This window comes from Salmo salar, chromosome 09 (assembly GCF_965601325.2).
Source record: "Salmo salar chromosome 09, fSalSal1, whole genome shotgun sequence".
Classification (NCBI taxonomy): Eukaryota; Metazoa; Chordata; class Actinopteri; order Salmoniformes; family Salmonidae; genus Salmo; species Salmo salar.
In genome coordinates this window covers 156,107,372-156,134,627 of record NC_138299.1, presented here as the reverse complement: position 1 = coordinate 156,134,627, position 27,256 = coordinate 156,107,372, and the positions used below count along the sequence as shown (strand labels likewise).

At 44.6% G+C, this 27,256-nt stretch overlaps 1 protein-coding gene across 3 annotated transcripts; it reads left to right on the top strand.

Annotated features, from left to right (window-relative positions):
- Positions 1 to 202: 202 nt before the first annotated feature.
- Positions 203 to 27,050, top strand: LOC106613353 (GMP synthase [glutamine-hydrolyzing]). 3 transcript variants are annotated; one of them, XM_045724828.2, is made up of 16 exons: positions 203 to 576; positions 2,138 to 2,313; positions 4,810 to 4,924; positions 6,956 to 7,053; positions 8,617 to 8,720; positions 8,912 to 9,105; positions 9,389 to 9,554; positions 9,897 to 10,048; positions 10,696 to 10,869; positions 13,658 to 13,763; positions 14,265 to 14,380; positions 14,603 to 14,728; positions 23,559 to 23,674; positions 23,765 to 23,895; positions 24,825 to 24,997; positions 25,120 to 27,050. In XM_045724828.2, the coding sequence occupies exons 1-16, from the start codon at positions 550 to 552 to the stop codon at positions 25,219 to 25,221; spliced, it is 2,076 nt and encodes a 691-aa protein (XP_045580784.1). In that variant the 5' UTR covers positions 203 to 549; the 3' UTR covers positions 25,222 to 27,050. The 3 variants fall into 3 exon arrangements, with proteins under 3 accessions (XP_045580784.1, XP_082812596.1, XP_082812597.1); XM_082956470.1 differs by lacking the exon at positions 203 to 576 and adding an exon at positions 593 to 740; XM_082956471.1 differs by lacking the exons at positions 203 to 576; positions 23,559 to 23,674; positions 23,765 to 23,895; positions 24,825 to 24,997; positions 25,120 to 27,050 and adding exons at positions 593 to 740; positions 20,346 to 20,390.
- The last annotated feature ends 206 nt before the right edge of the window (positions 27,051 to 27,256 follow it).

The window sequence follows — 27,256 nt, the reverse complement described above, 5'->3', positions numbered from 1 at the left end:
TGCTATTTCTGTTAAAGTTCATGGCAGGTCAACATGGTAAGAGGCGTTATGGGGCGCCCCGATTATGATTTAGGCCTAGTGCCCTAGGATAACATAAATCCTTCAATTACATTGCGGACTAAACTCCACTCTATGGTGAAGGAGTTCATCAGTAAGTTATTTCACCATGGAGTGGAGTTTAATCCGCTATGTAATTACATAGCCGATCTATATTATTCATGTGATATAGACAATTGGACATAGGGCAAATTCTTCCGCTTGTAAACCGCTTAATCTTTTCCATAATAAACTTTTTCATTGAATTATCCAGGAGTAATTCGTCCGTAGAAGCCCAAATTCCCACGCAGACAGCCATTAGTACTCACTCCTCTCCGAGAAGGGAGGGAACAGCCACATGCATTGAGCGAAGTAAGTCGAACAGCCAGCCAGTGAGTATTGTAGTAGTGAAGTACTCGTTAGCGCACCAACTCGGCGAGCATCCCCACTAGTCTCTGTTGCCTACGAGATCTGGAAGACCGAGGAGGAGAGTTCATTCCGCTACAGTCATCCATGGCTCTGTGCAACGGAGAAACCAAGGTCAGTCAAACAACGGCCTATGTGCCGCTATGGGAGCAACACAGCCCGTTTCTTGTTCAAATGTTTTGGCTGCGGTTCATGGGCGCTGGGAGAGTCCCCGGTTAGCTACGGCCTGTGTCGTGTTTTCAGCAAACTTGGGATGCCTGTCGCCTCGTCTTTTAAACGTATGTTTTTGGAGTGTTTTAAAAAATAAATAAACATCCAGCATACAGTGAATGTAACTTTTATGCCACTGTTGCATCTTTCATTGTGTACATATTGCTAGCTAGTCGGCTAGCAGAAGCCGCGTGGAATGTAGCCTAGCTAGCTAGCTGCCGTCGCACAGCTGGATATGTAGCTAACTGCAACGTTGGCTACAGCCCGTATGTTGTTAACCCACACTAGCATAACAGCTAGCAGTTTCAGATGGTCGTGGACTTTATTTCATGTTTAACCCTTACAGCAACAGTTGGAGATTTCGTATTACGAGCATGTACATTTGTTGGGTAATTGAACATAAATCATCGGGTTGACAGCTAACGCTACATGGCTAACTATGACTTGTTAGCCAGCTAGCGCCCGGTCTCTAGTCTGTCCACCCACCACAGTTGTACCAACTGCAACATAGGCCAACCATCGTATTATTTTCATATCCACAAGTACTCCATTTTACTTTCCAAGGAAAACAGGCCCAGTGTGACAACTCGGCATCGAAGTGGTTTTATATTCAATGTTTTAGTGCTTTTATGGTGTCACTTGCCGTGCTTGATACACGAGCGAATGCCTGTTGTTTTTCATTGACGGAAGCACGCAGTGTCAGAAACCACGTGGGGACCCGCTGCTCTCTATTTCACAGTTTACTTGACTGGTGCATTTCATGTTTTGCCCATATCTAATGCCCCATTGTAATGCATGAGAAATGTACAGTTTTGATAGGAATATTAAGCTTGTAAACCATAATGATGTTAAGACAATCTCCCTTGGTAACATTGACTGATCACAGCAATTTATCAATGGCTGCCTACATCAATCATGCATAAGGGGCATATATATATATATATATATATATATCACTGCGAAACAACTTGTGTAGATCTATCTGTTCTAAAGTAACATCCATTGGCTTGTGAATCCTGGCTAGAAACATCTATAGAGTCACTACTGGCCCCTGGTAAGGCCTCTAACGTCTGTGTGACGCATGTGATCCTCATGAGGGACTGAATGAGTGTGTAACGTCTCGTCACGTGTGTCCTCTTGTCAGTGCTGAGACTCACATGTCTCAAATTGCGTTATGGCATTAACGAATCCCGTTCCTGTGAGGTTGGTGAAGTGGCGGACATTCACCATCGCAAATGTTTTGCCTGTCTTTGAACGAGTACAACGTTTTGCAATGCTTTTTTGGAACACCCCTTGATTCAACCACTGTTGGGAATTTAGGCTGTTGTATCTTCATTCAAAACATCCCATGCTACCCTTGATGAGTCTATATGGCTGAAGGCTATTCCACACGTAGTCCTGTGTTGTTATCCTGATTGAGTGTTGGTACGTGGTCAGGACAGTGTGTGTGTTCTTTCTCCCCCAGCTGGACATCAGCAGCGTTGAGCCTCAGAATGGTTCATGTGAGGGGGCAGTGGTCATCCTGGACGCCGGTGCTCAGTACGGCAAGGTGATTGACAGGCGGATCAGAGAGCTGTTTGTCCGCTCAGAGATCCTCCCACTAGAGACGCCAGCCTTCGCCATCAGAGAACAAGGCTTCAGGTGAGACTGACTGACAGGACACTTGCACCTGGGTGGCATTTACAAGTCAACAAACCTGGACCGAACGTTTTGAAATGAAGAAGAAAAATGCATATGGTGTGAAAGAGAGAACCTGTCAGAACAATAACACTAGTGTGATCATTTCCAAGATCTCCTCTTTCTGTCCCTCGTCTTTGAAGTCTGTGGAGGAACACAGTGGTCAGGACAGCCTGGGAGAGAGTCTGCAGTTCTATATAAAAGACACACAGTGGTCAGGACAGCCTGAGAGAGAGCCTGCAGTTCTATATAAAAGGAACACAGTGGTCAGGACAGCCTGGGAGAGAGTCTGCAGTTCTATATAAAAGAAACACAGTGATCAGGACAGCCTGAGAGAGAGCCTGCAGTTCTATATAAAAGTAAACAAGTTCTATATAAAAGGAACACAGTGGTCAGGACAGCCTGAGAGAGAGTCTGCAGTTCTATATAAAAGGAACACAGTGGTCAGGACAGCCTGAGAGAGAGCCTGCAGTTCTATATAAAAGAAACACAGTGGTCAGGACAGCCTGAGAGAGAGCCTGCAGTTCTATATAAAAGTAAACAAGTTCTATATAAAAGGAACACAGTGGTCAGGACAGCCTGGGAGAGAGTCTGCAGTTCTATATAAAAGTAAACAAGTTCTATATAAAAGGAACACAGTGGTCAGGACAGCCTGGGAGAGAGTCTGCAGTTCTATATAAAAGAAACACAGTGGTCAGGACAGCCTGGGAGAGAGTCTGCAGTTCTATATAAAAGGAACACAGTGGTCAGGACAGCCTGGGAGAGAGTCTGCAGTTCTATATAAAAGAAACACAGTGGTCAGGACAGCCTGAGAGAGTCTGCAGTTCTATATAAAAGAAACACAGTGGTCAGGACAGCCTGAGAGAGTCTGCAGTTCTATATAAAAGGAACACAGTGGTCAGGACAGCCTGAGAGAGTCTGCAGTTCTATATAAAAGGAACACAGTGGTCAGGACAGCCTGGGAGAGAGTCTGCAGTTCTATATAAAAGACACACAGTGGTCAGGACAGCCTGAGAGAGTCTGCAGTTCTATATAAAAGGAACACAGTGGTCAGGACAGCCTGAGAGAGAGTCTGCAGTTCTATATAAAAGAAACACAGTGGTCAGGACAGCCTGAGAGAGTCTGCAGTTCTATATAAAAGGAACACAGTGGTCAGGACAGCCTGAGAGAGTCTGCAGTTCTATATAAAAGGAACACAGTGGTCAGGACAGCCTGAGAGAGTCTGCAGTTCTATATAAAAGGAACACAGTGGTCAGGACAGCCTGAGAGAGAGTCTGCAGTTCTATATAAAAGGAACACAGTGGTCAGGACAGCCTGAGAGAGAGTCTGCAGTTCTATATAAAAGGAACACAGTGGTCAGGACAGCCTGAGAGAGAGTCTGCAGTTCTATATAAAAGACACACAGTGGTCAGGACAGCCTGGGAGAGAGTCTGCAGTTCTATATAAAAGGAACACAGTGGTCAGGACAGCCTGAGAGAGAGTCTGCAGTTCTATATAAAAGGAACACAGTGGTCAGGACAGCCTGAGAGAGAGTCTGCAGTTCTATATAAAAGGAACACAGTGGTCAGGACAGCCTGAGAGAGAGTCTGCAGTTCTATATAAAAGGAACACAGTGGTCAGGACAGCCTGAGAGAGAGTCTGCAGTTCTATATAAAAGGAACACAGTGGTCAGGACAGCCTGAGAGAGAGTCTGCAGTTCTATATAAAAGGAACACAGTGGTCAGGACAGCCTGAGAGAGAGTCTGCAGTTCTATATAAAAGAAACACAGTGGTCAGGACAGCCTGAGAGAGAGTCTGCAGTTCTATATAAAAGGAACACAGTGGTCAGGACAGCCTGGGAGAGAGTCTGCAGTTCTATATAAAAGGAACACAGTGGTCAGGACAGCCTGAGAGAGTCTGCACAGACCAGTGACTAGACTACGCAGGTCTTTGTAAGTATGTTACATGTTTCTATATATTTTGTCTGACATTGAAGGAAGGGAGGGAGTGTTCACACAGCATTCTCCTGCTTAGGACTGGTCCCCATCTCTCTGCAGAGGAGTGAGACAGAGAGCTTTTTAGGAGACACAATTTTTTTCCATTACAGTTTGTGAGAAATCATCACTCCACCCCTACAGAATAGATGTACCCACACCATTCTAGAATGCTTCAGTTTAAAACAGACAAATGTCTGATCTATGGGCACACTCTTTAACAGTCTCATGTTTGTGTGTATGTCACTAGTCCTGAAAATGACTACTCTTGAGTATGGATACCTTTTAAATCCCAATTAGTAGAGGCTTTTATCCAAAGTGACGTAGTCATGAGTGCATACGGGTGGTCCCGGGAATCCAACCCACAACCCTGCCGTTGCAAGCACCATGCTCTACCGACTGAGCCATACAGAAATAGATTGTTTGTATTTGAATATTTCACCTCCCTCGTTCTTCACTCTTTACTCCTCCCCCTTTCTCTCTCCAGAGCCATCATCATCTCTGGTGGTCCTAACTCTGTGTATGCTGAGGATGCCCCCTGGTTTGACCCTGCCATATTCACCATTGGAAAGCCTGTCCTGGGTATCTGCTATGGAATGCAGGTAGGAGGGCCCTGAGAAATACACATACAGCGCCTTCGGAAAGTATTGAGACCCCTTGACTTTTTCCACATTGTTGGGTTACAGGCTTATTCTAAATAGTTTTTTCCCTTTAATCTATTCAAAATACCTCAATGACAGCAAAAACAGTTTTTTAGAAATGTTTGCTAATTTATTTAAAATAAAAAAAACTGAAATATTGAATGTACATAAGTATTCAGACCCTTTACTCAGTACTTTGTTGAAAAACCTTTAGCAGCGATTACAGCCTCGAGTCTTCTTGGGTATGACACTACAAGCTTGGTACACCTGTATTTGCGGAGTTTCTCCCATTCTTCTCTGCAGATCCTCTCAAGCTCTGTCAGGTTGGATGGGGAGTGTCGCTGCACTGCTATTTTCAGGTCTCTCCAGAGATGTTTGATCAGGTTCAAGTCCAGGCTCTGGCTGGGCCACTCAAGGGCATTCAGAGACTTGTCCCGAAGCCACTCCTGCGTTGTCTTGGCTGTGTGCTTAGGATCCTTGTCCTGTTGGAAGGTGAACCTTTGCCCCAGTCTGAGGTCCTGAGTGCTCTTGGGCAGCTTTTCATCAAGGATCTCGCTGTACTTTGCTCTGTTCATCTTTCCCTCGATCCTGACTAGTCTCCCAGTCCCTGCCGCTGAAAAACATCCCCACAGCATGATGCTGCCACCACCATGCTTTACCGTAGGGATGGTGCCAGGTTTCCTCCAGATGTGAAGCTTGGCATTCAGGCCAAAAAGTTCAATCTTGGTTTCATCAGACCAGAGAGTCTTGTTTCTCATCGTCTGAGAGTTTTTAGGAGCCTTTTAGCAAACTCCAAGCGGGACGTCATGTTCCTTTCACTGAGGAGTGGCTTCCGTCTGGCCACTCTACCATAAAGGCCTGATTGGTGGAGTGCTAAAGAGATGGTTGTCTTTCTGGAAGGTTCTCCCATCTCCACAGAGGAACTTTAGAGCTCTGTCAGAGTGACCATCGGGTTCTTGGTCACCTCCCTGACCAAGGCCCTTCTTCCCCAATTGCTCAGTTTGGCTGGGTGGCCAGCTCTAGGAAGAGTCTTGGTGGTTCCAAACGTCTTCCATTTCATGGAATGATGGAGGCCACTGTGTTCTTTGGGATCTTCAATGCTGCAGAAATGTTTTGGTACCCTTCCCCACATCTGTGCCTCTATACAATCCTTTTTCGGAGCTCTACGGACAATTCCTTCGACCTCATGGCTTGGTTTTTGCTCTGACATTCACTGTCAACTGTGGGACCTTATATAGACAGCTGTGTGCCTTTCCAAATCATGTCCAATCAATTGAATTTACCACAGGTGGACTCCAATCAAGTTGTAGAAACAATCTCAAGGATGATCAATGGAAACATGATGCACCTGTGCTAAATGTCAAGTCGCATAGCAAAGGATCTGAGTACTTATGTAAATAAGGCATTTCCGTTTTCTAATTGTTAATAAATCAGCAACATATCTATAACCTGTTTTTGCTTCGTCATTTTACATTTTACATTTTAGTCATTTAGCAGACGCTCTTATCCAGAGCGACTTACAAATTGGTGCATTCACCTATAATATCCAGTGGAACAACCACTTTACAATAGTGCATCTAAATCTTTTAAGGGGGGGGTTAGAAGGATTACTTTATCCTATCCTAGGTATTCCTTAAAGAGGTGGGGTTTCAGGTGTCTCCGTCATAATGGGATATTGTGTGTAGATTGCTGATTACTTCCTTTTTATTCAATCCAATAAGGCTGTAACGTAACAAAATGTGGGAAAAGTAATGGGGTCTGAATACTTTCCCGAAGGCACTGTACATGAAACCTCTGCCCAGAATCCCTTAGCATAAAACTCAGGGTTCATGACTTCACCACCTATAGTCAATTACAAAAAATAAAATAAAAAACACTAAGAATCACTTTCTTATGATCACATACAAATTTAAATGACATCTTTCAATCAATAATAATAAAATAAAAAAAATCAGATTTTAAGAGGCTACTGATCAATTGTCCTCTCCCCAGATGATGAATAAAGTTTTTGGAGGAACAGTACACAGGAAGAGTGTGAGAGAGGATGGAGTGTTCAACATCGGATTGGACAACACCTGCTCTCTCTTCAGGTGGGTTAAGAACAACTAAAGATTCTTCAGAGTAGACAGCTAGAAAAGAGTTTCACCAGAACCACTCAGAGGCTATTTCAAGAACAAGTGTTTTTTTTTTTAACCGTTGGTTTGTCCCAGAGCCATGTGTTTGACGCCGACTGGACCAAAAAAATTCCAACAGTCACATCGTTTCCCTGGCTGTCACACAAAAACTCCAAAATAAGAAAACCACAGTCCTCCCTCTCAGACATTACACACAGTTGGACACAAAGCACATTGTGTTCCAAAAGGCTTCTGAACAGCTTCTACTCCCAAGCTATAAGACTCCTGAACAGCTAATCAAATGACCACCTGAACCCCCCCCCCCCCACTAGTCTCTTATCTATGCATAGTCACTTTACCTCTACCTACATGTACATGTTAGTTCGACCAACATTGACTCTGTACCGGTACCCCCTGTATATAGCCTCCACATTGATTCTGTACCGGTACCCCCTGTATATAGCCTCCACATTGACTCTGTACCATAACACCCTGTATATAGCCTCCACATTGACTCTGTACCGGTACACCCTGTATATAGCCTCCACATAACACCCTGTATATAGCCTCCACATTGACTCTGTACCATAACACCCTGTATACAGCCTCCACATTGACTCTGTACCATAACACCCTGTATATAGCCTCCACATTGACTCTGTACCGGTACCCCCTGTATATAGCCTCCACATTGACTCTGTACCATAACACCCTGTATATAGCCTCCACATTGACTCTGTACCGGTACACCCTGTATATAGCCTCCACTTGACTCTGTACCATAACACCCTGTATATAGCCTCCACATTGACTCTGTACCATAACACCCTGTATATAGCCTCCACATTGACTCTGTACCGGTACCCCCTGTATATAGCCTCCACATTGACTCTGTACCATAACACCCTGTATATAGCCTCCACATTGACTCTGTACCGTAACACCCTGTATATAGCCTCCTCATTGACTCTGTACCATAACACCCTGTATATAGCCTCCACATTGACTCTGTACCATAACACCCTGTATATAGCCTCCACATTGACTCTGTACCGTAACACCCTGTATATAGCCTCCTCATTGACTCTGTACCATAACACCCTGTATATAGCCTCCACATTGACTCTGTACTGTAACACCCTGTATATAGCCTCTTCATTGACTCTGTACCATAACACCCTGTATATAGCCTCCACATTGACTCTGTACCATAACACCCTGTATATAGCCTCTACTGTTGTTTTATTGTTGCTCTTTAATTTTTAATTGAAATGTTTTACTTCAGTTTGTTTTATACAGTTTAGTTTACTTTTAAACCAACAATGCAGTTAAGAAAAGTTAAGAGCTTTTAAGTAAGCATTTCACTCTAAGGTCTACACCTGCTGTATTCGGTGCATGTGACTAATACAATTTGATTTGATGCTTGCTGCCACTTTTTCCCTCTGGTTCCAGATATGGGTGGAATTGTTTCATTGTGATTGTGTGTGAGTGTACTTCCTTTCTGACCTTTGACTCTGTCTGTCACCTGATTGTTGTCAGGGGCCTGCAGAAAGAGGAGCTGGTGCTGTTGACTCATGGGGACAGTGTGGACAAGGTGGCCGATGGCTTCAAGGTGGTGGCCCAGTCAGGGAGCATCATTGCAGGTAAGCATTCTGGGAAAGGATCCTGGGCCTAGGATCCTAGTCTACCACCATACTTCCCTAATTTCAGTCAATTCCACAATATGATCATGAAGACCTTTGGCCCTCAATGCTCTTCCTCCCTCCCCTCACCACCTCTTCTCCCCCCTTGTCTTTGACCATTCCACACCTCACCACTGTTTGTTCTCTGACAGGTATTGCCAACGAGCAGAAGAAACTGTATGGGACCCAGTTTCACCCGGAAGTGGACCTGACAGAGCGGGGCACAGAGATATTACGTAACTTCCTGTTTGAAATCGCCGGCTGCACCTCCAACTTCACCGTCCAGAATCGCCAGCAGTCCTGCATCACAGAGATCCAGGAGAAAGTTGGCAAGTCCAAAGTACTGGTGAGGAATCTACACTATGGTTAGATGCAGTATGTGGGTACAGTATATGCCCCATAGTATAGAACATAGAGACCCTGGGAGGGTGTAGTACGTTAATCTGAGCTATTAAACACTAAAGTAGACAGTGATATTGAACTGTGTTCTCTGCTGAAACAATGCTCCCAGAAAGTGGGTTGTCCCTCCAGAGAGAAGAAAATGGGAGGGGGAGAGAAACAGAGATTCTGTGTGTTGAAGTCATTCTAGTTCTGTTGATTGACATGTCTGGTCCAAATGTTGTTCCCAGGTTCTGTTGAGTGGCGGGGTGGACTCCACGGTGTGTACGGCCCTGCTGAACAAAGCTCTGAACCAGGAGCAGGTCATCGCGGTGCACATCGACAACGGCTTCATGAGGAAAAGAGAGAGCCAGAGCGTTGAGGAGGCCCTCACCAAACTGGGCATCAACCTCAAAGGTGAGAGGTCAATCCAAACTGGGCATTAACCTCAAAGGTGAGAGGTCAATCCAAACTGGGCATTAACCTCAAAGGTGAGAGGTCAATCCAAACTGGGCATTAACCTCAAAGGTGAGGGGTCAAGTTAAGCGTCAACCTCAAAGGTGAGGGGTCAAGCCAAGCTGCTGTCCCTATTTATAATGTTGTTTGTGTTCCACTGGTTTCCCTTTTCTCATGGCAACGGGCCACACATCTTACTGCTGTGATGGCACACTGGTATTTCACCTAACAGATATGGGAGTTTAACAATGTTTGATTTGTTTTCAAATTCTTTGTGGGTCTGTGTGATCTCTTCTTCTCCAGTGGTGAACGCAGCACACACTTTCTATAACGGCACGACGACCCTGCCCATCTCCGACGAAGACCGGACGCCACGGAAACGCATCAGCAAGACCCTCAACATGACCACCAACCCCGAGGAGAAGAGGAAGATCATCGGAGACACCTTTGTCAAGGTACTGCCTGTCTGTCTTCAGCTGAAGATGACAACGGCTAGAGGATTCTAATATGCCACCACAATGGACCAGCTATGGTCGTTATAGCAACGGTGCTGGTCCCATGAATCTGTTTATTTTCAAATAACTTCCACATGGAATCATAACTTGTCCTAACATTTATCTTCAACCTAGTCTGTTATCTGCCTCTGTCTGTTATCTGCCTCTGTCTGTTATCTGCTTCTGTCTGTTATCTGCCTCTGTCTGTTATCTGCTTCTGTCTGTTATCTGCTTCTGTCTGTTATCTGCTTCTGTCTGTTATCTGCTTCTGTCTGTTATCTGCCTCTGTCTGTTCTCTGCCTCTGTCTGTTATCTGCCTCTGTCTGTTATCTGCCTCTGTCTGTTATCTGCTTCTGTCTGTTATCTGCTTCTGTCTGTTATCTGCTTCTGTCTGTTATCTGCCTCTGTCTGTTATCTGCCTCTGTCTGTTATCTGCTCTGTCTATCTGTCTGTATCTGTCTGTTATCTGCCTCTGTCTGTTATCTGTCTGTATCTGTCTGTTATCTGCCTCTGTCTGTTATCTGCCTCTGTCTGTTTGTCCCTCTTTAAAAAAAAAAAAATCTAATACTATTGAATGGACTTCCTTTGTGTGTGATTGGCGTCTGGAGGTGGCCAATGAGGTGATAGGGGAGATGAACCTGAAGCCGGAGGAGGTGTTCCTAGCCCAGGGCACCCTGAGGCCAGATCTCATAGAGAGTGCTTCTCACCTCGCCAGCGGCAAGGCAGAGGTCATCAAAACACACCACAACGACACAGAGCTCATCCGCAAGCTCAGAGACGAGGTACACACACACACACACCACACACACACACACTGAAATAAACTTCCAACACAACCTTGTTGGACCACCTCTGGCTCTTCTGTTTGAGCCATTGGTGTCTCAAGTCGTGTCCCAAATAGAACTGGTTTAGTCAAGTTCAAGTCCTGCATTCTATAAGCAAGTCAAGTCTCAAGTAAAAAAAATCCCCATCTAAACAGGCAATGACTACAAATCTTTGTCTATTTATTGAGGCTACCAGACAGCCATTTTCATTATTTTGTCTACAACAAACACATGATTATGTAATAATACATTTTAACAACAAATTCCAAATGCTTCACAAGCAATGTTGACATACCAAAAGACCAGTAGACCTATGCTAGTAATTGTTTCTTGATGTCTCATTGCTGGTGAACTTGCAAAGTAAATAGTTCATATTCGTGATTACCAAGTTTTTATTTTTTTGGAGCTGCGTGTTTATTTATTATGGCAATCCTCTCTCCCTAAAAATGTGACTTTCGTGCTGCACACAATCCTATATCTGTACAGCAATCTGTACACTTGCTCAGTGGTTTTCACACTTTAGTCCCACAACCCCTAAAAAGGAGTGGTTCAGAGCTAGCGAGCTCCGCGAATGCAGCCTGTCATTATTATAGCCATAAACAGTGATGAGATCCAGAAATAAACCCCGCTTTGATCTGAAAGTCTTTCATCTTAGCAGTCAATGTCAACTAGGGATATCATGTCACATTGTCCCTTCTCTGAAGTCCAGAGCAAGCAGGATCATACGCCTGTACGCAGCGGCGGTTACAGGACCACGCAGCGGAGGTACGCAGCAGAGGTTACCAGATCAGATGAAATGCATGATCTGTCTGTAGGCTTTTTCTTCCTCACAAATATGGTAATGAATTGGCAAGAATGTTACATCTTCAGCCTATAAGTATTGAAGGTAGTGTGATGTCACAGCTATCTTGAGACACCACTGAGGTCCAGAATTATAACCCACCCAAACTAGGCCCAACTGAAACATGAAAATAATCAATGAGATCACCTGCTAGCCTGTTGTTGTGGCAAAGATGTGTTTGTAGCAGATTGCTAAACATTACTTTATATGGATAAAATATATATATGACTACCGTAATTTCCGGACTATAAGCCGCAACTTTTTTCCCACGCTTTGAACCTCGTGGCTTAAACAATGACGCGGCTAATATATGGATTTTTCAAGCTTTCAAATGTTTTTTCTCCAAAAAAAACACATTGTGACGTGCTCAGTTTTTTGGCGGCATGACACTTTCATTAGACCAATGAAATTGCCGAACGGGTTATGGTCAAGCAACTTTTTGGTGTACTGTTTAGATTAAATCGAGCGCTCTCAAACTTCCCATCATTCTGATTACGGTAGTCATTTTGTCACCCTCATCGTGGCAAAGACACGGAGAAATGCATATGATGCAGCTTTCAAGTTGAAGGCGAACTGTTCTGCCTGCGGCTATGGAACCCTGACCTGTTCACCGGACGTGCTTGTTGCACCCTCGACAACTACTATGATTATTATTATTTGACCATGCTGGTCATTTATGAACATTTTAACATTTTAACATTTTGACCATGTTCTGTTATAATATCCACCCTGCACAGCCAGAAGAGGACTGGCCACCCCTCATAGCCTGGTTCCTCTCTAGGTTTCTTCCTAGGTTTTTGGCCTTTCTAGGGAGTTTTTCCTAGGGAGTTTTTCCTAGCCACCGTGCTTCTTTCACATGCTTTGCTTGCTGTTTGGGGTTTTAGGCTGGGTTTCTGTACAGCACTTTGAGAATATCAGCTGATGTACGAAGGGCTATATAAAAATAAATTTGATTTGAAATTTGATTGATCTGGCTGTTGGAAAAGGAAATAGAGCTGCTGCACGGGAGCTTGGTCTTAATGAGTCGATGATAAGACGTTGGAAACAGCAGCGTGAGGAATTGACTCAGTGCAAAAAGACAACTAAAGCTTACTGCTAATTTTTATTTTTTTGTTACAAGCCGTGTTTCGTTAAAGCCTATTTATTTTTGTTACAAGCCGTGTTTCGTTAAAGCCTGTGTAAAGTTCATTTGTTTCAATGTACCGGTAGGCACCTGTGGCTTATAGACATGTGCGGCTTATTTATGTTCCAAATAATAATTTAAAAAAAATTCAGTGGGTGCGGCTTATATTCAGGTGCGCTCAATAGTCCGGAAATTACGGTATATAACATATATATGACTATATAATATATGCTATTTTGTTTTTGCCAGGTAAAACTGGAGAAAATATATTAAATAACCCGCCTTTTTGAGACAAATGCTGATGACTGGTCATTGGTCAAGATGTGCAACTTTTTGGTTCTGCAGCACAGATGAGATGTTTTTGAAACAAGAATTTGGTGCTTATGTTAGTCACCAGATCGAATAAGCAAAGGTATGAATACAAATGTTCTAAATAGCCTATTAAAATATTCAGTTTCACACTTCCCCCAAAACCTGACTGTGCCAGCTCACCTGACCTGTGTTGATTGACAGTTTGCTTGTGCGTTTCACTAGGCAATCTGTTTTTTTACATGTGCAATTCTGTCTCTGGCTGCGTGGAGAGTATTCCACGAATGCTCGGTGACTCACAATGAGTGACATTACGTTCCAAAACCTGGCCAGATAATTAAGTCATGAGTCTCAAGTCAAAGTCCAGTCTGGCGTTATTTTATTTCTCATTTTAAGTCTAGTCTCAAGTCATGAAATTTGTGACTCGAGTGCACACCTCAGGTCTGAGCTGTCTCCTCTCTCACTCCCTCCAGGGAAAAGTCATTGAGCCGCTGAAGGACTTCCATAAGGATGAGGTTCGGGCACTGGGCAGAGAACTGGGACTGCCAGAGGACATCGTCTGTCGACACCCTTTCCCTGGTCAGTACCCCGCCGTACACAGAGCACCCCGCCGTACACAGAGCACCCCGCCGTACACAGAGCACCCCGCCGTACACAGTGCACCCCGCCGTACACAGTGCACCCCGCCGTACACAGTGCACCCCGCCGTACACAGTGTGAATAGCAGAAGTATGGCTGTGATGTTAACCTCATCCTCTCCTGTAGGTCCTGGCCTGGCCATCAGAGTGATCTGTATTGTTAACCTCATCCTCTCCTGTAGGTCCTGGCCATCAGAGTGATCTGTGATATTAACCTCATCCTCTCCTGTAGGTCCTGGCCATCAGAGTGATCTGTATTGTTAACCTCATCCTCTCCTGTAGGTCCTGGCCTGGCCATCAGAGTGATCTGTGATGTTAACCTCATCCTCTCCTGTAGGTCCTGGCCTGGCCATCAGAGTGATCTGTGATGTTAACCTCATCCTCTCCTGTAGGTCCTGGCCATCAGAGTGATCTGTGATATTAACCTCATCCTCTCCTGTAGGTCCTGGCCTGGCCATCAGAGTGATCTGTGCAGACGAGCCCTACATCTGTAAGGACTTTGCTGAGACCAACAACATCCTCAAGATCATCACAGACTTCTCCGCCATGGTCAAAAAGGTCAGAGAGCATCACTTGTCTATGACAGGAACACTGTGCTAATAACAGTGTTTGTCTCAATTCCATTTCAATTTGAACCAACTTAATTGGACATAAAATTCTAGAATGGACAGTAGATAGAATTGACCCCAACTGTCCTTCTTTATGAACCAACATGCTGATAAGTAACTGTCTATATGTCAGACTAGCTAATAATATTCATCACTTACTCTGTCCCTCCAGCCCCACACGTTGCTGCAGAGAGTGAAGTCGTGTATATCAGACGAGGAGGAGGAAAAACTCCTGCAGATCACCAGTCTTCATTCACTCAATGCCTTCCTGCTGCCAATCAAGACTGTGGGAGTCCAGGTAACACTTTATACAGTATACTCACACTCAGCACTGCTCGGCCACGAGGCGCTCTGTCGCTGTCTGTCTGTCTGTCGCTGTCTGTCTGTCTGTCTGTCTGTCTGTCTGTCTGTCTGTCTGTCTGTCTGTCTGTCTGTCTGCTGTCTGTCGCGCGCGCGCGCGCGCGCGCGCGCGCGCGCCGCGGACCTCTGACCTCTGACTTTTAGAAATGTACGGGTGGCCCCGGAAAATAAATCCCACTATCCTGGCGTTGCAAAAGCCATGCTCTATGAAGTGAGTGACAGAGGACCACTGATCTCCAGTTATCTACTGGTCACCTGATTGAGGCCTCTCTTAATGGTCTGACTGCTCGTCTATAGAAGAGCAGGAGTAGATGACTTTATCTGATTCTTAGTGCTGAGTGATTTGAGGTTGGTTCAGATTTGTAAAAAAAATATTTAAAAAAATCCAGTTTTCAATTTCGGTTTAGATTTTTTTTAACAAAAGGTTAAAGGCATTGTGGGTGGAATGTTGTAAAAACACCTAATAAAACAATTGATGGTAGTGCCCTTTACTGCCACTAACCATCATTTATTCACATGACTTGACTTAAATAAAATATTTTTGGTTCTGTATATTACATATTTGATATTAGTATGATGATGACTTTATTATTTCATAAATCCCCAGTGATGGTTGGCTAGTGACTGCCTTTTGTAGTTTATCACTATAAAGCTGTCCTGAGTGGCGCAGCGGTCTAAGGCACTACATCTCAGTGCAAGAGACGTCACTACAGTACCTGGTTAGAATCCAGGCTGTATCACATCCGGCCGTGATTGGGAGTCCCAAAGGGGCGGCGCACAATTGGCCCAGCGTCGTCCGGGTTTGGCCGGAGTAGGCCGTCACTGTAAATAAGAATTTGTTCTTAACTGTCTTGCCTAGTTAAATAAAAAAATAATTCACATTACTTTAATTTCAGTTGTGTATGTAATTGTTGCTTCTGTCCGTCTTCTCGCCCCAACCTGGACTTGAACCAGGGACCCTCTGAACACATCAACAACTGCCTCCCACGAAGCATTGTTACCTATCGCTCCACAAAAGCAGCTGCGCTTGCAGAGCAAGGGAAACTGCTTCAAGGTCTCAGAGCGAGTGACGTCACCGATTGAAACGCTGCTAGCAGGCACCGCTAACTAGCTAGCCATTTCACACTGGTTACATTTATTTCAGTTGACTGATTTCCTTCTATCAACTGAAACTCAGTAACGTTTTTGAAATTGTTGCGTTTTTATATTTTTGTTCAGTATAAATATATTTACGTTACAAGCTTTGGATTTTCCATTTACGTTTTGAGGTTGGACTTTAGCACATAAAGCTTGTTAGCATGTAGGGCGCACTGATTGGTGTCACCTCATTAGTCAGTATGTGTTACACCTGTGCTGGTTTCCATCTCGTTAGTGGGAAGGTGTCGTACCTGTGCTGGTTTCCATCTCGTTAGTGGGAAGGTGTTGTACCTGTGCTGGTTTCCATCTCGTTAGCGGGAAGGTGTCGTACCTGTGCTGGTTTCCATCTCGTTAGCGGGAAGGTGTCGTACCTGTGCTGGTTTCCATCTCGTTAGCGGGAAGGTGTCGTACCTGTGCTGGTTTCCATCTCGTTAGCGGGAAGGTGTCGTACCTGTGCTGGTTTCCATCTCGTTAGCGGGAAGGTGTCGTACCTGTGCTGGTTTCCATCTCGTTAGTGGGAAGGTGTCGTACCTGTGCTGGTTTCCATCTCGTTAGTGGGAAGGTGTCGTACCTGTGCTGGTTTCCATCTCGTTAGCGGGAAGGTGTCGTACCTGTGCTGGTTTCCATCTCGTTAGCGGGAAGGTGTCGTACCTGTGCTGGTTTCCATCTCGTTAGTGGGAAGGTGTCGTACCTGTGCTGGTTTCCATCTCGTTAGCGGGAAGGTGTCGTACCTGTGCTGGTTTCCATCTCGTTAGTGGGAAGGTGTCGCACCTGTGCTGGTTTCCATCTCATTTGCTTTCTATCCTTAAGTTTGGTTTGGGTTTTTCTTTTATTTGCCTCATGGTGTGTGTCTTTTAAGTTCTATTTGTTGTTGATAGTCAACTTTCAGTGGAACCCCTCATGAGTGTCTTTCAGAACCCTCTTAAAACCCCACCTGTTTCGTTTTGGTGGTTGGTCAGTGACTTTGTTAGTTCCCTCTTCTGTTTGAGCAACATTTTGTGTTTTCTCGCTGGGGAACATAACATGTCACCAAATAATTGATTAAAACACACTGTTTTGCAATGGAGGTCTACAGTAGCCTCAACAGCACTCTGTAGGGCAGCACAATGGTGTAGCCAGAGGACAGCTAGATTCCGTCCTTCTCTGGGTACATTGACTTCAATACAAAACCTAGGAGGCTCATGCTTCTCGCCCCCTTACATAGACTTCCATAGTAATTATGACAACTTCTGGAGGACGTCCTCCAACCCATCAGAGCTCTTTTAGCATGAACTGACAAGTTGTCCACCCAATCACAGGATCAGATAATTGTTCTAGTACTTAAGCATAAGCTACTGCTAGTTAGCACTGCAGTGCATAAGATGTGGTGACTAGTTGACTCAGAGAGAGAAAATAGTTGAACAGTTTTGAACAAATTAATTTCTTAAAAAATGAAAGAAGCGAGAGCTAGCTAGCTATATTTTGTTGTATTTTTTTCCCCTCCTTTTTCACTTAGCTAGTTTAGCCTACTCCAAACCCCTGGCTCAAACAGAGAGGGTTGGTATGTTAGCTAGCTGGCTATGGCTGTTTAACACTGGAACTGTTCCAAGTCAAGGTAAGCTTTTGGTTTTATTAATTTATTGCCACCGAGGCCCGCGGGTGTAACTGCTAAACTGCTTGCTGACTGTACACTGTACTGCATGTTTATAGCGGGTTTACTAACGCATTAGTTCTAGTAGCTATGTTGACTAGATATGACATTAGCTAATATGGTGACAACAATGTAGGCTGTGTGTAGCAGTTAGCGGTTATGATATGAAGGCTTGGCAAGGTTTTTTTTCTCCTGGTCACAGACAGCTGATGTGGTGTTCACTGAAGTCCACAAGCAAAGGGAAAAGGTGAGAGGAGAAGAGCACGTAGATGTGGGAAGGAATTCTACAACAAGCAAAATGATCATGCTGTTTGTATGTGGCTGCTATGAAAGTGAACTGTGTCTGCGTGTGATCAGGGTTGTCTTCATTCTGCTGATTCTGTTGGGGGGAAAACCATTTTAAATGGAAGCAAACAGAACAAAACGGGGATAAACATACTTGAATTTGTCCAATAGAAACTCTCTCGTTTGCATCTGTTGGACTACACTACAATGATTACACCCTAGATCAGCTAGATGCAGGCAAGGTGGGATTTAATGTCACTGTCTGTCACCTTGATTACTCACATTTTTCTCTCTACCTGTGCGCACGTACGTTGTAATCTTTCATTCATAGGGTAGGTAGTAACAACCTCATGATGGGTATAGGGAAAATTAGAGTATCATGTAGTAGCCTAAACATATCGACGTTACATTGAACTGGGTGAATGGAATATGAATGACAGTCATCCATTGTGCTGTAATACCGCCAGTGTAGGGAACATAGAGCTGCGGAAGTTTGTCGTCGCACCAGTGGTCAACAGCACCCTCTTTGACCCAATTGGCTGTAAGTGTCTGTCTGCCCATTTACTTCACCTCGGCTCTGTGTTCAACAGCACCCGTTATGTGGGCTATATGTTGCTGTTTGCCTCGTTACATTACCTCGGCTCTGTGGTCAACAGCACCCGTTATGACACAGTAGACTATATGTCTCTGTTCTTGAATCTGTTTTTCTTTCGTGAATTCAGACAAGCTGTTTGTATTAAAGGAGAAATCCATAGTGCCTACATTGTAGAACAGAACATTTTACATTTACATTTTAGTCATTTTAGCAGACGCTCTTATCCAGAGCGACTTAGAGTAGTGAATTCATACATTTCATGCATTAAAAAAAAAAAAAATGTTTTGTACAAACCTCAGTCTCATTCTTCTTTGTGTCCCTCTCTGACAGTGTGGTGTAGCTAGGCCTAATGTTAGCCTGTGGTTTGGGTTCTGATGCCAGGACTGTTATTCCTTCACTGAGCAGCCATGTCAAGACTAGTTCGACTCTCCCTGTTATTCCACTTAGCAGCCATTTCAAGACTATTTCGACACTCCCTGTTATTCCTTCACTGAGCAGCCATGTCAAGACTATTTTGACGCTCCCTGTTATTCCACTTAGCAGCCATTTCAAGACTATTTCGACACTCCCTGTTATTCCTTCACTGAGCAGCCATGTCAAGACTATTTCGACGCTCCCTGTTATTCCACTTAGCAGCCATTTCAAGACTATTTCGACACTCCCTGTTATTCCTTCACTGAGCAGCCATGTCAAGACTATTTCGACACTCCCTGCTATTCCACTTAGCAGCCATTTCAAGACTATTTCGACACTCCCTGTTATTCCTTCACTGAGCAGCCATGTCAAGACTATTTCGACACTCCCTGTTATTCCTTCACTGAGCAGCCATCTCCCTCTCACTACAACATGAGGACACTGCTACTGTCAGGGCTGAGTAGGTGAAACTCTCCCCTAATCACTGATACCGTGTCAGATATGTGTTTTTGTATCCTGCTAAGGGTTAGGATTGGGGCAGGTTAATCTGATCCTAGATCTGTGGTTAGGGGCAATGTCTGTTTGGCCTCTCAGCGGTGTCAAATGGTATTTTGGACATTTTACTTGATTTCCCTTCAGCCTCAGGTTGTGGGATCCACGCGGGGTTGTCGTGGCTACACCATGTTTTGTTTGTTTGACAAGTGCATGGATAATGGAATGATGACACAGCTGGCTCCGCCCATTCAGTAGTGGGTGTGTCTCCCCCCCACTTCCTGCCACAGAGGACTAAATTTACCCCAGAAAGAGAGTGTGTGTGTGTGTGACTGTGTGTGTTGGTAACAGTGGGCAGGAGACACAGCAGTATAACAGAAGAGCGTATTATTCTCTGGAGTTACGGTGAGAGAACAGGGAAATAACAAAGGCCTCAAATCCCCCAGAGTCTGTTTTAATGAAGTCTGAATGTGAAGGATGGACCCCAATAGATCACTTCCGATGAATCATCCCAGTAATGAAGTGTTGGTCAATAGAGAACCTCTGTAGCATACAGGACTGGTCCTAGCTGGAGCTCTAGTGTGTGTTCTCTCTGTGTGGGGGGTGACTGTCGTTACTATAGCTGTGTGTGGGGGGGGGTGACTGTCGGTACTATAGCTCTGTGTGGGGGGTGACTGTCGGTACTATAGCTGTGTGGGGGGTGACTGTTGGTACTATAGCCGTGTGTGTAGGGTGACTGTCGGTACTATAGCTGTGTGTGTGTGTGTGTGTGTGTGTGTGGGGGGGGGGGGGTGACTGTCGGTACTATAGCCGTGTGTGTGGGGGGTGACTGTCGGTACTATAGCCGTGTGTGTGTGTGGGGGGGTGACTGTCGGTACTATAGCTGTGTGGGGGGTGACTGTCGGTACTATAGCCGTGTGTGTGTGGGGGGGGTGACTGTCGGTACTATAGCCGTGTGTGTGTGGGTGTGGGGGGGACTGTCGGTACTTTAGCCGTGTGTAGGGTGACTGTCGGTCCAATAGCCGTGTGTAGGGTAGAGGTCGACCGATTAATCGGAATGGCCGATTTAATTAGGGCCGATTTTCAAGTTTTCATAACAATCAGTAATCGGTATTTTTGGCCACCGATTTTTTTTGTAAAAATGTTTTTACACATTTATTTAACTAGGCAAGTCAGATTTAGAACACATTCTTATTTTCAATGACGGCCTAGGAACGGGGGTTAACTGCCTTGTTCAGGGGGGATTCAGGGATTCGTTTTTACAACCTTCCGGTTACTAGTCCAACGCTCTAACCACCTGCCTTACATTGCACTCCAGGAGGAGCCTGAATGGCAGGCTGACTACCTGTTACGCGAGGGCAGCAAGAAGCGAAGGTAAGTTGCTAGCTAGCATTAAATGTATCTTATAAAAAAACAATCTTAACATAATCACTAGTTAACTACACATGGTTGATGATATTACTAGTTTATCTAACGTGTCCTGCATTGCATATAATCGATGCGGTGTCTGTTAATTTCTCATCGAATCACAGCCTACTTCGCCAAACGGGTGATGATTTAACAAGCGCATTCGCGAAAAAAGCACTGTCGTTGCACCAAGGTGTACCTAACCATAAACATCAATGCCTTTCTTTAAAATCAATACACAAGTATATATTTTTAAACCTGCATATTTAGTTAATATTGCCTGCTAACATGAATTTGTATCACTTCTCTTGTGTTCCGTGCAAGCAGTCAGGGTATATGCAGCAGTTTGGCCCGCCTGGCTCATTGCGGACTGTGTGAAGTCCATTAATTCCTAACAAAGGTCGTAATTAATTTGCCAGAATTGTACATAATTATGAAATAACATTGAAGGTTGTACAATGTAACAGCAATATTTAGACTTGGGGATGCCACCCGTTAGATAAAATACGGAACAGTTCCGTATTTCACTGAAGTAATAAATGTTTTGTTTTCGAAATGATAGTTTCCGGATTCGACCATATTAATGGCCAAAGGCTCGTATTTCTGTGTGTTATTATGTTATAATTAAGTCTATGATTTGATATTTGATAGAGCAGTCTGACTGAGCGATGGTAGGTAGCAGCAGGCTCGTAAGCATTCATTCAAACAGCACCTTCGTGCGTTTGCCAGCAGCTCTTCGCAATTCTTCAAGCATTGCGCTGTTTATGACTTCAAGCCTATCAACCCCCGAGATTAGGCTGGTGTAACCCATGTGAAATGGCTAACTAGTTAGCAGGGTGCATGCTAATAGCATTTCAAACATCACTCGCTCTGAGACTTGGAGTAGTTGTTCCCCTTGCTCTGCATGGGTAACGCTGCTTCGAGGGTGGCTGTTGTCGATGTGTTCCTGTTTCGAGCCCAGGTAGGAGCGAGGAGAGGGACGGAAGCTATACTGTTACACTGGCAATACTAAAGTGCCTATATGTAATGGCTGTCGTAGAGAGGGGACCAAAGCGCAGCGTGTTGATTGCTCATGATGAATATTTATTTTAACTCAGACCACTAAAGAAAAAATAACAAAGAGAAAGCGCACAGTTCTGTCAGGTAGAGAAAACTAAACAGAAGACAACTACCCACAAACACAGGTGGGAAAAGCCTGCCTAAGTATGATTCCCAATCAGAGACAACGATAGACAGCTGCCTCTGATTAGGAACCATACTCAGCCCAACACAAAGAAATACAAAACATAGAATGCCCACCCCACACCCTGACCTAACAAAATAGAGAAATAAACCGTCTCTCTCAGGTCAAAGCTATATGAAATACAATGGTATAGAGAGAAATAGTCCTATAATTCCTAGAATAATTGCAACCTAAAACTTCTTACCTGGGAATATTGAAGACTCATTTTAAAAGGAACCACCAGCTTTCATATGTTCTCATGTTCTGAGCAAGGAACTTAAACGTTAGCTTTTTTACATGGGACATATTGCACTTTTACTTTCTTCTCCAACACTTTGTTTTTGCATTATTTAAACCACATTGAACATGTTTCATTATTTATTTGAGGCTAAATTGATAGTATGTATGTGTTATAATAAGTGTTCATTCAGTATTGTTGTAATTGTCATTATTAAAAATAAATACATTTTAAAAAAAATGGCCGATTTAATCAGTATCATCTTTTTTTGGTCCTCCAATAATCGGTATCGGCGTTGAAAAATCATAATCGGCCGACCTCTAGTGTAGGGTGACTGTCGGTACTGTAGCCGTGTGTGTGGGGGGTGACTGTTGGTACTGTAGCCGTGTGTGTGGGGGGTGACTGTCGGTACTGTAGCCGTGTGTGTGGGGGGTGACTGTCGGTACTGTAGCCGTGTGTGTGTAGGGTGACTGTCGGTACTATAGCCGTGTGTGTGTAGGGTGACTGTCGGTACTATAGCCGTGTGTGTGGGGGGTGACTGTCGGTACTATAGCCGTGTGTGTGGGGTGACTGTCGGTACTATAGCTGTGTGTAGGGTGACTGTCGGTACTATAGCTGTGTGTGTGGGGGGTGACTGTCGGTACTATAGCCGTGTGTAGGGGGTGACTGTCGGTACTATAGCCGTGTGTAGGGGGTGACTGTCGGTACTATAGCCGTGTGTAGGGTGACTGTCGGTACTATAGCCGTGTGTGTAGGGTGACTGTCGGTATTATAGCCGTGTGTGTGGGGGTGACTGTCGGTACTATAGCCGTGTGTGTGGGGGTGACTGTCGGTACTATAGCCGTGTGTAGGGTGACTGTCGGTACTATAGCCGTGTGTAGGGTGACTGTCGGTACTATAGCTGTGTGTGGGGGGTGACTGTCAGTACTATAGCTGTGTGGGGGGTGACTGTGGGTACTGTAGCCGTGTGTGTGGGGGGTGACTGTGGGTACTGTAGCCGTGTGTGTAGTGTGACTGTCGGTACTATAGCCGTGTTTGTGGGGGTGACTGTCGGTACTATAGCTGTGTGTGTGTGTGGGGGTGACTGTCGGTACTATAGCCGTGTGTAGGGTGACTGTCGGTACTATAGCCGTGTGTAGGGTGACTGTCGGTACTATAGCCGTGTGTAGGGTGACTGTCGGTACTATAGCCGTGTGTGGGGGGTGACTGTCGGTACTATAGCCGTGTGTAGGGTGACTGTCGGTGCTACAGCCGTGTGTGTAGTGTGACTGGCGGTCCTATAGCTATGTGTGTGGGGTCACCAGTAAAGAGGCTCCTAACCTTTCTCTCTCTCTGTGTGTGTGTGTAGGGTGACTGTCGGTCCTATAGCTATGTGTGTGGGGTCACCAGTAAAGAGGCTCCACACTGGGAATCCCTCATGTTCCTGGCCAGACTCATCCCTCGCATGTGCCACACCATCAACAGGTAACCCAGTACACAGTAGATGAAGTAGAACCAGTTACTGCTAGCAGGATGCCATATGGACTCTCCTCTCTCCTGCCTCCCTCCCTCCAGAGTTGTGTATGTATTTGGGTCCCACGTGAAGGAGCCCCCCACAGACATCACCCCTACCTTCCTGACCACGGGCGTTCTCAGCACACTCAGACAGGCAGACTTCGTGGCCCACTCCATCCTCAGAGAGACTGGTAAGTAGTTTCCTGCTTCAGGAGGGGGAGGGGTCAGAATGCCGGGTAGAAATTCCTTGGATTCAGTGTAGAGCGGGGAATATAGTATAGAAATAATAGAATGTATATATCTCTAGGTGTGTGTACGGTTATTACAATATCCAAGCGGACGTTAGTATTCAAATGCTTTTTGTGAGATGCAAAAAAAAATTATAGGACTATTTTTAACACAAAGGCTTTTTCTAAATGTAAAATATCCATGTGACATTGTTACATATATACCATATACCATGACATTAATAATGTAATAAAACAACAAACTTTTCAGTGTCGTTTTTATGTGACGTGCCGTGGTAGTCGACAGGTGACCTTCAACGTGTAGCTTGTCGATTATGTTGGCCAATCAAAAGAGGCTCACTGTGTAGCAAGTAGAGTGAGAGTTCACTAATGCAATGCAAGATGGGGAGGGGAAAAAATGACACAATTTTAAAGTTAATGAGGAGTAAGCTACAATGAGTAACCAACGGGTAGGCTGTGGTTTTACTGAATGGGCTTGGGGAGAAAGCACAGTCTGTGGCGTCAATTAGACTACCTATCATCTCTAGTCTACTCCAGTCAAGACAGACACTGTTATATGGGGGTGATAAATAACATTGTGGCTGCTACAAGTTAGCGAGTGTTCCGTTGGCGTCTCTCTCCCTCCGTCTGCGTGATCCCATCGCTCCACCACCTCCACAGTTGCAACAATAGATGGCCAGAGTCTCTCCCTCGCACAGCAGTGCTAAGGTTTAAATAAAAGACATGTATATCAGATATCCAACACACATTCATGATACTATTCGAACAGTGAAATGATTTCAAACCCCCATCCTTATAGAACACACTTGTTTTATGACCTGTTCGTTGGTAACCCTGTCTGCTGTGGTAACTCGGTGCCCTCCGTCTCCCAGGTTACTCTGGGAAGATCAGTCAGATGCCAGTCATCCTGACCCCGCTGCACTTTGACCGCGATTCCTCACAGAGGCAGCCGTCCTGTCGGCGCTCTGTGGTCGTCAGAACTTTCATCACCAGCGACTTCATGACCGGGATACCTGCCACGCCCGGAAACCACATCCCGGAAGAGGTACTACGGCTCGCCACCAGATGGGGATTAGACAGACAGACATTGTTCTGTTGCTCTCAGTGCAGATGTATAAACCAGTCTCCAGTTTCAACCCTTTTCTCTTGTATTATCTGTCTCCCCAGGTGGTGCTGAAGATGGTGAATGAGATCAAGAAGATCCCTGGCATCTCCCGGGTGATGTTTGACCTGACCTCCAAACCTCCCGGCACCACAGAGTGGGAGTAGAGCTCATGGAGAGAGAGAGAGAGAGAGAGAGGGAGAGAAGGGAGGTGTGGTGAGCTCCTCTCCTAACACCTCCACACTCCCCTGGCCTGCCCTCCCCTCCCAATCTCACCCCTCCTCTCCTCCTTTCTTTCCCTCTCCTAACACCCCCCCCATCCAACTTCACCCCTCCTTTCCGATCACCCGCCCCCGTAGAACATTCCCATGGAAAGCAGGCAGTACTGTGACCAGCGCACACTTGAAGCTGCCGCTCTGCCCCCTCCCCCTTCATTTTTTTGGGAGGGGTGGTTGAATAGATATGACTATTCTTCCTTCTTTTTGGATCCGTTTCTTCGTGCGTGACAATACTTCTTTTTTTTCCCCCTTTGGTGTAAGTGTTTGGAAACAGTTAGTTGAGGTCAAGAGTTAAGGAGTTCAGGAAGTGGATTGTGTACACGGTATGCCTCAGATTACAGCGAGACCAACTGAAGAAAGCGAAACGACATACTTGTATGACATAACGGAAGAGCAGCAACTAGCCAGTGGTTTAAAAAGTCATCCATCGTTTTTTTTTTTGTTTTTTTTTTTGCATTTTTTTGTTACACTTCTGACAGTTCGTTTTGTCCCAAGATGATTTTTACTCATCATTTACATTTCAACTGTATACTGTACAAAGAGACAGGGGTTGCCTGCCCAAAGTCATTCAGCAGACAAACTCTGACCAATTAGTATATATTTTTTTTTTTTTACTTTTCATTTTGCCAAATGTAGATGAGCTGTGGTGAAATTAGATCTGGGTTATTATCTCTTGTTAACGATCCACTTAAATCAAAATGGTGATGGTTAAGCTACCGACCGCGGTCAACAGAAAATATTAGTTTATTATCACAGATGTGTAACTGTGTGGGAAGCCCCCAAAATGACGGGTTGTTCTTTTGTTTTGTGTGCCTGTTTCTTTGCTCCTCCTTTGTTTTTGTTTCATTATTTTTTTCTTCATGTTTTTCAGAGAAACAAGAGGACTGACAATGAATTCAGATGTTACTATAGTCTAACTGATGTGTGAATGTCATCTTTGTTGTTATCACCTCCTACAGGTGTGTAGGAGCAACGTTTGCACATTTCTCTTTTTACCCATAAAGCCATGGTGCTTTCCTGACGCGAAGGGAATGTACTTCCAGTTGACGGATTTTAAAACCCAATCACGAAGCGTCCCCCTTTTTTATAGTGTCAAAGGTCAAATTGAAGACCGGCAGTGGCCGTCTTGAACGCTTGAACTACCAGAGGAGTCCCCAAATAGGCATTCCCAGTAACCTGGTTCTGCGAATGCTTTAGTCCTCAGCTAGTCCAGGACTCGGCGTTTTACTGGGCCTGAAACAAGTCGTCTTAAGGACCCCTGTCTGCCCCATGTCCAGCCTGTAGGTCATGTTTTACTGTGCGATAATACTGATTTACATGCCTCTGTGTTTGACTTTGTAACCCTCACCTTAGATATTATTTAGTTATAACAGCAAAATACCCAATGCAAAATGAATCTGTTCCTTAACTGTCTTAATTGCAACTTGTTCTTAATGTCTCTCCTTTTGTGTTGCCTTTTACTTGTGTATTTTATGATACACATGTTTACTTGGAAAACAAAAACGGCTTTAAAATTTATGGGTTTAATTTTATAGTTGGATTTTACTGCAATATTGAAATGATTAAGTTATGCAATTCTGTGTCAAGATCATTTTGTTTAAAATGATCAATGCTCATTTTTCCTTAGTAACGTGCCTCACAACAAGCCACCGCATGCAGTTTCACGATGACATTTGTATAATGAAAAACCAAGCTTTAATAAATAAGTCCATGTTGAATCTGTATTCTCACACTCTTGGCTAACTATTGAAAGATGTCTAGATTTATTTTCACAACCAACAGATGTTTTAATGTTTTGTATTTCGCAATACTTTTCTAGTATTCTGTTTGTAGCAGAATACTATATAGAGGTCCTCGAGAACTGGCGTCTTATTAGGTTTGAGACCGGAGCGTGACTAATTGATGTCTGGCATTGAAATTCCCG